A 14586-nucleotide genomic window follows, 5' to 3' on the forward strand; every position below is an offset into this window, starting at 1 on the left:
GAACAATGGCCTATCAAACTTCATAATCAACAGGGGAATGAAATGCTATTGCAGTGAACACTATCAACCAGAGGCCAAAGAATATCATTAGTGGCTATTCTATATTGGTTTTCCCCTCTAGGTCAAATTTGCCCGAGACTTATGTAAAAACTTGCCGTGATAATTCCTTCTACCCAGTATTTATACCCCAAATCTAACAGTAATGACCTATCTTAGTACTGGTGATGGCTTGCTTTATATCAACACAAGATACTAACAGAACTTCCCTGGTAGCGCAGTGGTTGAGAGTCCACCTACCGATGCAGGGGACTCGGGTTTATGCCCCGGTCCGGGAGGACCCCACATGTCGCGGAGTGGCTGGGCCCGTGAGCCATGGCCGCTGAGCCTGCGTGTACAGAGCCTGTGCTCTGCAACGGGAGAGGCCACAACAGTGAGAGGCCCGCGTACCGCCAAAAAAAAAAAAAAAAAAAAAGATACCAACAGTTTTTGAAAAGGGCTATGAACCTATAGTGATGTGGAGGACTCCTTCAAGAAGGTGACGCCCCCGGGACTTCCCTGCTGGTCTAGTGGATAAGACTCTCCATTCCCAATGCAGGGAGCCCAGGTCTGATCCCTGGTCAGGGAACTAGATCCCACATGCCGCAATGAAGATCCTGTGTGCCTCAACTAAGACCCAGCGCAGCTAAATAAATAAATATTTAAAAAAAAGAAGGTGACGCCTGACTTGAAGGAAGGTGGTAGGGGGCAGAGACAGAGGGAAGAGCCCATGCAAGGGTTCAGAAGAGGGGAAGAGCCCAGTCTGCAAGAACAACTGGAAGGAGGCCGCATGCCTGAGGCCCAGGGGAAAACAGAAGGGGATGCTGGCTGGCCTGGCAGAGGCCAGACCAAGCAGGGCCTGTGGGTTGCAGTGAAGGGATTTGGATTTTCAATGGGCTACGAGGCCCTTAAGTGATCTGCCTCCCCAACTCCCTCCCAAGCCCTCAGCAGCTGACTTCTGCTGCTACACTCCCCTTACTCAAGCTCCACCAGTCCCCCTGACCCCCTGTTGTTCTTGGAACCCTCCAGGACCTTCTCCTGCCACAGCCTTTGGATTCTCTGTTCCTTCTGCCCAAGTTTCATCCACATATCCACATGGCTCACACCTTCATACCCTGCAAGTCGTGTTCAGAGACCTCCTTCTCACCCTACCCTAAATTGTACCCCTCCAACTTAATCCTTCTCCAGACCATCCATCACCAACTACCGTATATATATTTCACTTTTTTTTTTTTTTTTTGCGGTACACGGGCCTCTCACTGTTGTGGCCTCCTCCGTTGCGGAGCACAGGCCCCGGACGCGCAGGCTCAGCGGCCATGGCTCACGGGCCCAGCCACTCCGCAGCATGTGGGATCTTCACGGACCGGGGCACAAACCCGTGTCCCCGGCATCGGCAGGCAGACTCTCAACCACTGGGCCACCAGGGAAGCCCTATATTTCACTTTTTTAAAAGTTGTTGCCTCTCGCCCACAAAAATAGAAACTCTGTGAGGACAGCTCTAGAACGTTTGCTGTTTTTCTGAAAATTAGAATACCTAGCTCAAAGTAGGTGCTCAATTAATACACGTTGAATCAATGACTGAAAACAAAGAAACAGACACCAATGAAGTGTGTTATGAGGGAGAAACTATCTACTTTAGATTTTAAAGCTATATTTTGAAACCTCACTTCCTCAGCTTATGATTACCTATACCCCTGAGGATTTCACATAAGGAGGTAGGCTACAGGCCCCACTGGCCTCCAGCTTCTACCTCAGCCACTGCTAATTCAACATCCATATTACTACCGTGGCAACCTTTCAGAGCCCACCCTCTGGACAAAGTACAAACCTCTTTTCAGGATGACTTCCCTCCTGGTGCATGGAGAGCTCCACCTCCTGCCCTCCAGCACTCCCCTTCCAGGACTGCAGCGAAGTTCCAGGCTCCCCCAACCCCTAGATACACCCCGCACCGCACCCGCTGCAGAGGCTGCTCCCATACCACACCAGCTAACTCCTCCTTCGTGGCTTAACAAAAGCTCCAACTCTCCCCTTCACCGCCTCCAGAAAGCCTTCCTTGCCTGACCACTGCTTCCCCACTCTGAGCTCTGACTTTACTCTCCCTCAAGTTGCTGAGATCGCTGATTTTTTGGGCTCACACTCCCACCCATCCAAGGCCTCACAGGTCTTGCTAGGAAGTTTCGATTTTCTTCTAAGCACCATGGGAGGCTTCTAAAGGCTACATAACTGCCCACTTACTTGGGTAACACCTCCCCATCAGCCCTGTCTAGATACTTTAAGAAAAAGACATACAAAATTCTTCTTCCTACCCACACTCAACTGATAACCTCCTATGTCCTCTTTTACGTCACAGAAATGACAGGAAAGAACTCCCTATCTTATCTTCCCACAATTCCACATCCCTACCTGCAAGTGATCCACGTGCTCCTCCTCTCATTACAACAGAATAAAGTCTCTGATTCAACCCAGAACTGACCCATCCACCTGGGCTGTGATCCCATGGCCTTTTCCCATCACAAGGTATTATCCTCGTGATTATCCATTTTCTCACATGTGATCAATTACCTTTCACTCCTGGATCATTTCCAGTGGCAGACAAATGTGCCCTAATACTATCCAAAATAAATAACATGAAACGAAATGAAACAAAACACACCTTCCCTTTATTGCCTTTATCTATGCCCCCATCCTGCTTTTAACTCATTTCTCCATTCTCTTTAAAGCAAAACCCTCTCAAGACCTGCCCCCACTTGCCCTCTCCACTTCTCCAGCTCTGGTCATATAGCTCCCCTCCAACCAGGCATCTGCCTCCCTGACTCTCCTGATTCAGGTCACTAACGACCTCCACACTGCCACAGCCAGAGATCAATTCCCTGGCTTGGCTTTACTCTACTTCACAGTAGCATGGGACACGGGCCATCACTCCTCACTTACTGTGTTTCTTCTCTGGAATCCTACACCACCACACTCACACGGTTTCCCTCCCCCCTCACTGGTGATTATTCCTCACCCCTCCTGCTGATTCCCCCTCACCCACGCACCCCCTTAATGAGGGCTCAGCCACTGGCTCCCTTCTTTTCTTTACTGACACTCACACCTGAGAGGAACTCACCTGTCCCCCAGCTTTCCATGCCCTCTGTACAGTGATGACACAGACTCACCCAGTGGCTCCAACCCAGGCTGCTCCACCAGCTCCAGGCTCTATATTCAACTGCTGCACGAGGATACACAGTGTGGCCAAAAACAGAGCTCCTGACCCTGAGACTCCTGATTTTCCACCATCCCTCAGCTCATTAGATGGTACCACTCAGCTGCTCAAGCCTCAGATTCCAATCCTTACTTCTCTCCCTCATCCACATTCAATTCTTCACTAAATCATCAACTCCAGGGTGTAGAGAAAAAGAAACCCTCATACACTGTTGGTGGGAATGTAAATTGATACAGCCACTATGGAGAACAGAATGGAGGTTCCTTAAAAAACTAAAAATAGAACTACCATATGACCCAGCAATCCCACTCCTACGCATATACCCGGAGAAAACCATAATTCCAAGAGATACATGCACCCCAATGTTCACTGCAGCACTATTTACAATAGCCAAGACATGGAAGCAACCTAAACGTCCATCAACACATGAATGGATGAAGAAGATGTGGTACATATAGACTATGGAATAATATTAGCCATAAAAAGGAACGAAACTGGGTCATTTGCAGAGAGATGGACCTAGAGTCTGTCATACGGAGCAAGGTAAGTCAGAAAGAGGAAAACAAATATCGTGTATTAACGCATATGTGTGGAATCTAGAAAAATGGTACAGATGATCTTATTTGCAAAGCAGAAACAGACACACAGACATAGAGAACAAACGTATGGATACCAAGGGGAAAAGGGAGGGGGGTGGGATGAATTGGGAGACTGGGATTGACATATATACACTACTATGTATAAAATAGGTAACTAATAAGAACCTACTGTAGAGCACAGAGAACTCCAGTTAGTGCTCTGTGGTGACCTAAATAGGAAGGAAATGCAAAAAAGAGGGGACATATATACGTATGGCTGATTCATTTTGCTGTACAGCAGAAACTGACACAACAATGTAAAGCAACTACACTCCAAAAAAACCAACTCCACCTCCAAAATACATCCTTAAGAGGACAGCCTTTCTGCCTTGCCAGCGCCATCAGCGGGCTCTAGCCACTATCACCTCTCACCTAGTTGACTCGTCCCTATACCCTCTCTCCAATCCATCCACCATCCAACAGCCAGTGGTCTTTACACATCACAAATGCGATCAGGCCACTCCCTGCTGAAGCTACTACCCCCCAGTAGGCTCTCAATACACTTCCGGATAAACCCAAATTCCTGACCTTGGCCTCTGTTATCTGATCTTTGTTAGCCTCATCTCCCTCTACTCTGCTCCAAGCCCACCTCAGAGGCCGCATACTTGCTTTTTCCTTCTGCCTGGAACACTCTTTCGCCTTCTTCCACATGATCCAGTGGCCACTTCCTTCTCACCATTCCCATCTCAGTTCAAATGTTAAAGCTCAGATAAGCCGTCCCTGATCATGTTAGCTTGAACCCCCCCCCCCCCGCCTCCACCGCCAACTCATTAGCCTACTTAACTGACTTTACAGCATGCAATGTCCTTCAAAAATGTTTGTGTATTTATTGTGTCTCGCTTCACTAAAAGGCAGGGGCTCTTTCTAACTTGTGTCACTCTATCCCAACACCCACAAGAGAACCTGGCACTTAGTGGGTAACTCCATCAACACTTGCTAACCAACTGCCGGACAGGACTGTGCCTTCTTGTTTGCAGTTATACCCTTGGACTCTAACCCCACAAGAGGCACAGAGAATGTGCCTGTCAAATGTCTGTGGGATAAAAGCAAACGAACAAAGGCAAAACAGCCAGAGGATTCTCAAGGCAGGAATCATGGCTGGACAAAATATCCTGAGGCCTGCTGAAGGACAGAGTCTGGACCTTGACAAAAGTGAAATGACCAGGCTGCAAATATACAGTAAGTGCCCAAGGCAGTTACATGGGTGTCCCTGATCAGGTATGAATTACCCTAAGTCCAAATCCTGTAACTGAAGACTCGAAACTGGCCTAGAGTGGGATTACAGAGAATGATGGCTACATACTACCATTAGTAGGGAAAAAATTAGTGAAATTATTAGCAGAATCTTTCCAATGAATATGTATTAAGTTCAATAACAATTTTTTTCCATTGAAACGTATGTGTCTATATAGTTTCCAAAGAGAACAAGGTCAGTTAAATGGAGAACTGCTTCTAATTTAAACGGAAATTTCCTAGAATTAAAAGGCAATTTTTAAAATTCCCTCATCAGGCAGAAAACCCCGTGACTACCACCACACATACATAAAGTCATAAAATAGTAGCCTCGGTTATTTCTGACCCATTCCCAACTTAGTGAGGATGACTTTTTTCTGGTGGCTGCAATTTACCTTTCTTGCCCAGAAAAAGAGCTTTGTAAAACATTCTAAGAAACACAAACTACAGGCTTACAGGAGAGGAGCAAGTGCAACTCTGTACAAGCAGCGGAAAGTCAATCCCCACACTGGGCTTCCCTCTGCAAGTCAAGAGACTGACTAAAGGAGGAAACAAGCAATGTCAACCACCCCCCTTCTCATTTTCACTAGAGTCTGTGAAAGCTGGGAGCTTGGGTTCGTTTGCTATGCTCTGATATCCTGAGCACACTGAGGTGTCCTCTCACTGCCTACAAATTGCCTGCAAAAGGAAAACTAGCATTTCACTTCCTGCTGCTCCCGAGAGTCCTGGCAAACCACTTGATTAGAGGCATGCTCGTGTCACTGCATTTTCATGATTGGCAAAAATAATAAAATTAGCAAGTAACGTTTTTCGAACAGTTGCTCTGCCAGACATTAAACAAAAGGCTGAAACCGTTTTATACCATTCATCCTCCCAGTCACTATGAGGTACTACTGTACTACGATTCCCATTGCACAGGTAAGTCAACTGAGGCTTGGCAAAGCTATGTAAATCTTTCTCAAGTTACTCACCTACTGGAGCTGAGATCTGAACCCAGGTTTGTTTAATTCCAGAACTGGAGTTCTCAGTATAGCCTGTATTTAAAGTTATCTTTTGCAAACTTACAAAATGGAACCCTGTTTTCTGCATAACACCTACTAGGGTTACGAAACAGACACTTAGGGAAGCTGATTTAAAGCAGTGATTATCAAACACCAAAATACACACTGAGCTCCAAAAAGTCCACAAGGAAATGTGAAAAATGAGGACAATGCAAAGAGTCCTTCCCAAACTTAAACTTTCTTCAAATTTAAAGGATTGTTCTTGATTCTAAAACAATGGCCCTCACACTTTTATGATGATAAGAATTATATGTTATAATGTCTAATTATATACATTATAAAACGCTACCAACCCTTTGTTTGCTCCCCAATTTATTTCAGAAACTTTCTGGTTTGAAATATAAAAGCCTGGGACCACTGGTTAAATGCAATCTTTGTTTTTGTTTTTTTTTTAAACTGCCTCACTGGAGTTCAGGATTGTGGAAAACATCTGTATAACCTGGGATGGGAATATTTTCTGTTTTTAAGATTATGAGTCTAATTGATAATGAACTATTACTTTCTCCTTGCCATAAGCTTACATATAAGAGAAAAAGTATTTGATGTTAGCAGGGTCTTTATCACAAAGAGGAACAAGAATACTTCATCCAGTTTTATGTTATAAATGCCTGAAATGCAAAAATCATTCTTCTTCTTCTGCTCATTTATAATAATCCCTGCTGTACAAGATGAATATAAATGTAATCTTCTGCCTTCCTCTCAAAAGTACAGTAACTCCAACTGTTAAGTCTACTAACAGGCTTCTTTTTCTTCTTAGAACTTCAATGAAAAAATACTTTAATAATCAGGAGCACATTTATTAAAAATACTGCCATAAACTTTGAATATCAATGTGATTAAAAGCAATCTTGCACTGAAATGCTATTTAAACAGTAGAATTTCACTTCTTTTTTTTAAAGCATTTTTTTTTAATGGTACAAATCCCAGATGATTGTGTTTGCTATCTGCTGCAACTTTAGCTTTCATTTAAATCATTTTTTAAAAGCCAATTACTTCTAATGCAAATTGTGCATACTTCCCCTCCTCCTCAAAAAAAGAGATTTTATGAAAGAACTGCTAAATACAGCATATAGACTGCTGTAAAGCACACCAAAGAAAGGGTTCTTCATCTCTTTACTTTAAAAAAAAAAAAAAAAAAATTTTTTTTTTTTTTTTTTTAAAGTCAGTATTTCTAGCCAAAGAGAAGGAAAACAAAGGTCACAGCAACCTGTTCCGGCTCATGCAAAGCAGGTGCACATTCTGGAATGAGCTCAGCACAGCAGAGGGTAAAGCATGTGAGCTGTGGAGTTAGGCAGATATGGGTTCCAGGGTCTCTTACATGCTTTGTGTTCTTGGTGAGGTAATCTCACTTCTCTGGGCCTCTGTTTCCTCATCTGTAAAATGGGGATAATGGTAATACCTAGATCATACGACAGCTGTGAAGAATACATAAGGTAAAACCTATGCTGACACAGAGTAAAAGTTCTCACTGAACTCGAGCTGTCCACAAACATGTAGGAATATCGTGAGATGTGGCCAGGAGGAAGCAGGATGTTGTTATAAGGGAAAAATCAGACCGCATAACATGTAGGTCACACTCAATAACGAGGCATAAATTCCCCATGCTTCCCTCCTGAGATAAGAGTTCGTAAGAACCAATCAAAACTGTAAATGGAGTACATTCAGCTTGGAAGCCCCTTGCTACTACAGGAAACGTGCATGGTTTCCTTTACTGAGAAGCCTTGTGGGTTGAAGAATTCAGCATGGACTGTGCCAGGTGTTACACTTCCCAGCAAGCACAAAATCAAAGATGAGAGATCAAAAGATTCAGTATGCCCTCTTTATAAATCAAAATGTAGATGTGTTTCCTGGTGAATCTGCCTTGTAAGTCAAGTTCCAAGGCCTCCAACAGGGCTTCAGCTTCTCTAATCCAACTCAAGGGCAGAAATTCTCAAGAATCTGTGTCAGGTACCCTTTTGAAGAAAATGCCATGAAAGTTCTAGATTCCTTCTCCTGAGGATTTACATACTATACAGGAGCTTAAGAGAAGCCAAGCCCCATCCTCACAGTCAAAGGCTCTGGGAAGCTGGGACAGTAACAGGTCTGTTGATGTTCTATATTTGCATTGCCCAGAAACAGGTATATGCCCTAGAAAAGTGGCAGGGAATGAAAAAATTGACAAAAATAGGAACCTTCTTACACAAAACCTTATACTCTCACATGTATCTCCTTCTAGCTCAACATTATTTCTTCAATGTTGAATTAACTTTGGGTTTAATAGTGGTTTTTACTATTTTGAAGATTCTCCCCCTCAAAACAGAAAGTTTGAGTAGTAGAATCACATTCTGCAAAAAGAATGGCCCTTCATTAACCAAGAAACCCATTAAAACAGGGATAGCAAACTTTTTCTGTAGAGTCAGATGGTGAATTTAGGCCTTGGTGGGATGTATGGTCTCAGTCGCACCTAACTCAGCTCCACGGTTCACTGCATGGAGAAAGCAGCCACAGATAGTCAGTAGATGAAGGGCTGTGGCTACGTTCCAATGAAGCTTTACTCATGGACTCTGACAGCTGAATTTTACATATTTTCCCACAGGTCATGAACTAATCGTCTTCTTTCAAAAGTTTTTATTTCAACCATTCAACAATGTAAAAAGCATTCTCAGCTAGAGTGCAGCTTGTGGTAAAAGAGCTAAGGAGCCACACTCAGGGGAAAGAATCGTTCCTTACGAGTGTCTCTCTAGGTCTACCGGGGCTCTCACTCCTTGGGTTAGTGCCGACTTTACAGGTAGAAAGTTACAAACAGGAACTGTCAGCAAGGACACTGACTACTGCAGCCCTAGCACTCATCCAGGGAGTGTCAAGTGTGGGTGATCTGCAACCAAATCATCCGAATGCTCTCCTTAAATGTATGCTAATGCGATTCTCATGCAGTCAACTTGGATCGCACTGACTCCTGTCTGAGGCTTAGTTTCAGTCTCTACTCGAGATGTCGGCCGACTGCAAGCCCTGCCACCTGCAGAACCCTTACACACTCATGGACGGGATCATAAATGGCAGCCGGGCTTGCCTCAAAAGAAGGCGCAGAGTACAGGAAGGCTTCATTTTGCAGGAGACAAGCTTAAGTCCATGCAAGCATAAAAAAGAAAACCAAAAGAAAAATGATGTCTGGGACGTGGGGAGTTCAGCAGAGATGAAACAAGATTGGGCAGGGACTCATTAGCTGTTTAAGCTGTAGGAAAGATATAAGGAGGCTCATTAAAATCCTGTCTCTAATTTTGTACATTTCAAATTGTCCAAAGGAAAAGTTGGGGGGAAAAACATAAGGGAAACCCTAGAGAAAAACAGAAGAGCTCTCTACTTCAGAGAGAAAGTTTTATGTCTATAACATAGTTACTTTAATAGTCTTTGGCACCAATACCTAATTTGTTTTCAGTTAACTCACTATGAACATTTTTTTTTCCCTAGGAAAGAAAAAGGTGGTATTGTTATGTTGACTCAGTCCGTGTTGACTGAGGCTACCCATCTTCCTAGTCTGTCTTTTTTTTTTTTTAACCAGCTGCCTGTAGATGCCAACCAACCTCTCTTCCATCTTGCCCTAGGCTCAACTATGTCCCTGTTATTTTGACAGGGAGGTCAACTGTCATCAAGTGTGGATATCCTCTAGGTTGCCATCCTACTCCCTTGCCTAAGTATCAGAGATAAGAGAGGTGGTGTCCTGTCTGCACTCTTTCTGGAAAGTGTAAATGGAGTGCTAAACTCAGGACAGAGACACAGGAAATGCTGAAAGACAGTCCCTGGCCTCCCCTGGGGCCAGAAAGTGCATCTCGCCACAGAACAGGTACCTTTTTTTTGAGTCACAACACAATGGAAAATTGGTCATTTGAACTCTTCAGTCTTCCTAGTAGCCCAGTTCATTCATTTTGGGGGCAAATATTCACTGAACACAAACAATGTGCAGGAGCTCAATATATCTTGGTCAATAAGAAGCCTGTCCTCTGGGAGCTTGCACTCTAATAAAAGAGCCATCACATAACACACACTTTCAAATGGTGAGAGTGTTTGGAGGAAGGAAAAGTACTGGGTTCGCTGAAGTTGTATAAGAAGTGGGCGCAAGAGAAGTTAGGAATGACTTCCCAAAGAAAACGTCGTATTTCCACTGCTGACTCCCACAGTAACACTTTACATTTTGTTTCAACTTGCTGTGAAGTTAAGGCATTTAACGTTTTTATTTTTTAAGGCTCCCTACATTTTCAGGTACTAATATGGAAACCTTAGTCAGTTACTCATACCAATTAATTTCATCTAAACATTACTTTGTTAAATCTACAATTTCAAAAATCACCTTTAAATAAAGGTAATTTTCTTCTGAGTTTAGTCTTTGAAAAAGTTAAAAATGTATTATCAATCTTTTTCCACTAAAACCAAATGTGCCATCAAATAATATTACAAATTACAGAATAAAACAATCAAGGCAATAAAAATGTGAGGATGCAGATAAAAAATCGGCTGCCCTCTGAAAGATAGCTTAAATTTTATCTTAACATTTACCTACTTGAGCTAATAGGAAAACAGGGGGATGACATATTAGCTAAACCACTAATAATCTCACTTCCATCTAAATCTATAGTTCCGACCTCTCCCACAGCATTAACCCTTGGGCAGTCTCACATGAGGAAACTGGCCAAAATAAGCTACAGGAGCAAAAAGAAAAAAGGGGAGAGATCCTAGCTTAGCAGTTTTGAATTTTGGGGGTAGAGATATGTGAAGAATCCTTGAGAATCCAAGAGAAGCTGGGAACACTTGCCCTGAAAGTGGACATACATACTATTTTGCATACAATTTCAGGGGAACTATGACCCCCTGAAGCCCATTCAAGCCCCAGGTTAAAAACCTCTGACGTTGACAAATACCAAATTAGGAGATCAGGTCTAAGATTACCAGCATTTAAAAGGGTTGAAAGGAATTAGTATGTGTAAAGTCATTTTCCAAAATCTAATTTAATGTCAACCCTTATAACAACCAAGGGAAGTAGGTGTTATCATCTCCTCTTCCAAAGGGGAAAGCTAGATTCTGAAAGGTGAAATGCAACATTAAGCAACTTAATCTTACACCCAGGTTTCCAACTCTTAGATGCACCAACTGTGAACTGGAGAATTCGAAACGTCTGGCCAATATTCCTCAATATCCTCCAAGATGAGGAGTTTCTGACTGAGTGCTTCAATTTTATCAATTTTTATCAATTTATCTATATATTTCTTTCAAATTTAACTTTGTTGACAAGAGGAATTAGTATAAATTTAATTCCAAAACACGTTTTCTTGGTAGTAGATAATCTCAACCAAAGACAAAGGATAACTCTCTAATAATTTGATAATTTAAAAATGTATCTTCATTTCTTAAACAGCCTGACATGAACTATTTGTTACAAAAACAAAGGCCCACTGTGTTAGGTGCTGAACATCCTTATGCTTGGATTTTTAAACTGTCCCAGAAAATCCACAAAGTCACAAATGAATCAAGAACTGACTGAGTTAAAAACTTCAGTCTCTACTCAAAACAGGCAGGCAGAGTTTCAGCCATCCTGGCTGCTTCAGCATCCTCTGAACGGTTAGAGCAGCTTACACAAAAATGGCACCTCTAACAGTCACAGATAATTTGATAGGTCAGAAGCACACACAACCAAATAATCTATGATCCCTTTGTGCCTGAATAAAGTAATTAAGAGGTCCTAGATCTTCTTGGTAAAATCCACTCATGACTATGTCCCAACTGAAAATAATAAATACAGCAAAAAGTGTGTCCAGGCAACTAAATTTGGTTGGGTCTCAATCCAGACCAAGTTGCCCAGTGAAACGCTAATACACTTACTCATCCTCTATAGGGGAATTACCAATAATTAGTATCCTGTATTCACACAGATTTAGAAACCCTTTATGGGAAATGCATCCACACCCAGAGAAAGAAACTAAGAACAGGAGCGGGTCAGGTCCTCTAAAGCTCTACTCCAACTGCTTCCTATGAGTTACCACCTAGTGATTTTAATTTTTTTAAGCCCAGGCGGGCTGCCAATTCAACACTAAAACCGGACTAACAACTGATTTTTCCTATTGCAACATTGCCAGCAAGTCCTGTGCTTTCCCTCTCTTTCCTTCAGTCTCAAACAGCAATTCTCATTCTCAGAAATCAACTAATTTGCTCTCTAATCTGTTCCAATTGGAAGCTCTCAGAGAGCTGTCACTGATATTACTCTTCCTCCTAGTGCCAAGAGGCCAACAAATGGCCAGTTCAAAGAAACCAAAACAGTGAACGTGGAGGCAACACAGGCACTAAAAACAAGAAGTAACTGCGGAGACAGAATAACAATGCACCAACTCTGGACCTTAAAATATTCCACTTGCCAAAGTTGTACCTATTCTTGGGCCCCTGACAATAACTATACCAAAATACATGGTCACGCTGAGAATTAAAATTGCACTGGGAATATAAACTCACTATTTTGGATACCAAAACTCACTCAAGTCCTTGTCCATACTGCTACTGAAGGAATCGCTTGAACTGAACCTAAAATTGACTGGGCTTCAGAAGTCCTTTCTGACCACCGTGTGCCAGGGCCTAGCAGAGGCATTAGCCAGCAAAGGTGACTATTCACAGAAAAAGAAAATCTGAAGTAAAGGTGTGACAGTTCCTAGATACCTGACCTTTCATTTGGAGGCACACTTTTAACTACAGTTATTTCCCTAGAATACCCCTCTACCAGTTTTATTAAAAACTGACCAATAACTAGACTCTGGTTTCACTAGCTAAGAGCACTAAAGGCTTGTTTCACCATATAAAATTCTTCACCCCCACTGCCTCGCTGATTTTGGCAGCTCAAAAAAAAAAAAAAAAAGTAAAAGAAAAAAAAAAACCCGACCAAGAGCTCCTCAGTTGTGATGATCCTTTTGATAAAACTCTAACTTGAATCCCATAGAAATAGGCTGCACAGGTAAAGTGTCACCTTTTTTAAAGTTCAAAATTCATTTTGATTGCCGGCAATATATTTCAGGTGGCAAGGTTTCCTTTTCAGAGCCCCCTAAAACATTCGTGGAAAAGCTTTCGGAAGCTGAGAATTCCTCCACTCCTCTTGTTTCTCCATAAGGGGGTCAGACCCGAAGGGATCTGGGTTAAAATCACTGCTGCTCCCCAGCGCTCAACACCGAGCGCCGCTCAAACTGCACCCAGCCAGGCCTGCACTGAAGGGTTCCTGACGCTCCCTGTTACAGGAAGCCCCCGGAAACGGGATTTTCCAAACGCGCAGTCCTCCCCCTTCTTCCTCAGACAGCATCCTCGCGTGCGGGGGCGGAGCGGGTCAGGTGGGCTCGAGCTCCCTCCCTGGTTAGCCGGCCGGGGTACTTCCCCTAGCCTTGCACAAACTCCTTCGGGGGGCTGGACTCACCTTCGCGACAGAGCCCCATGACTTCGCGGTTTTTCCCAAACTCCTTGAAACTTTCGTCCAATTCCGTCCCTAGGAGATACACACACACAGGAGGAGGAGAGAGGCAGGTCAGTGGCCGGGAGTGTGACGCACGCTCACGCACGCACGGAGTAGGTGCGGGCACCTCCGCGTTCCCCAACCGAGCGATAGCATCTCTGACCCCCGAGGGGGGCGGTCACGGGACGGGGGAGGGGAGAAGGGTCAGACGACGGGGGAGCGGGGTGGGGGGGCGGAGCGGGGGGGGAAGAGGAAGGCGTGGACACTCACCGTCTTTCCCAGGAAGTTTGGAAGCCTCGACCCACAGATTCCACGACTGTCCCAGCATCGCTTCGGGACTGGGCAGGGGCCGGCGCTCCCCGACGGTCGCCATTGCGGTGGCGGCCGAGGTGGAGGCGGCCCCGGGGCCGCCGTCCTCCGGCCGTAGGCGCCGCGGCGGCGGCGGCGGCTGCCGCTGGGGCTGCGGAGTCTGCTGTTGCTGCTGCTGCTGCTGCTGCCGGGCAGCCGCGGCCGCTGCTCCGCCCGCCGCCGCCGCCGCTCGGCGCGGCTCCCCCCTGACGTCATCTGCGGCCCGCTCCGACATTCTTTCCGCTCCTACAATGTAACAAAAAAAAGGGGGGAAAAGAGTCGCGCGGGGGCCGCTTTTAAGGAGGCGCCGGGGAGTTCCGGCGGCGTGCGCGGCCCGCGAGCCGGGTGGGGCGCGCTGACAGCGCCCCCAGCCGCCCAGCCCCCCAGCTCGTCTCCTCCCGGGCCACCCCCCGCCCCAGGCGCAAAGTCCGCTGCGCGGGCTCGCTTTCGCTTTCGACTCCGGCGCCCCTCGGGGGAGGGGACAAGCGCCGGCTACCCGCCACCGCGGCGCAGGATCCCCCCAGTCTGCCTCCGGCGCGGAGGCCGGCGCCCCGAGCTGCCTCCGCCCCAGCCCCGCGCCCCGCCGCGGCGGGGAGGCCCAAGACGCACCCC

The 14586-nt window shown here is 45.1% G+C and overlaps 1 protein-coding gene across 1 annotated transcript in view; it reads right to left on the reverse strand.

Moving 5' to 3' along the window:
- The window catches only part of ATXN7 (ataxin 7), an 84580-nt gene extending 70371 nt beyond the window's left edge, over positions 1–14209 (reverse strand). The window contains 2 exon segments of the mRNA XM_065886178.1: positions 13591–13659; positions 13897–14209. Of these exon segments, the coding sequence (XP_065742250.1) occupies positions 13591–13659; positions 13897–14209 (382 nt within the window).
- Between the last annotated feature and the right edge of the window lie 377 nt (positions 14210–14586).

Source organism: Phocoena phocoena, chromosome 10 (genome assembly GCF_963924675.1).
Source record: "Phocoena phocoena chromosome 10, mPhoPho1.1, whole genome shotgun sequence".
Taxonomy (NCBI): Eukaryota; Metazoa; Chordata; class Mammalia; order Artiodactyla; family Phocoenidae; genus Phocoena; species Phocoena phocoena.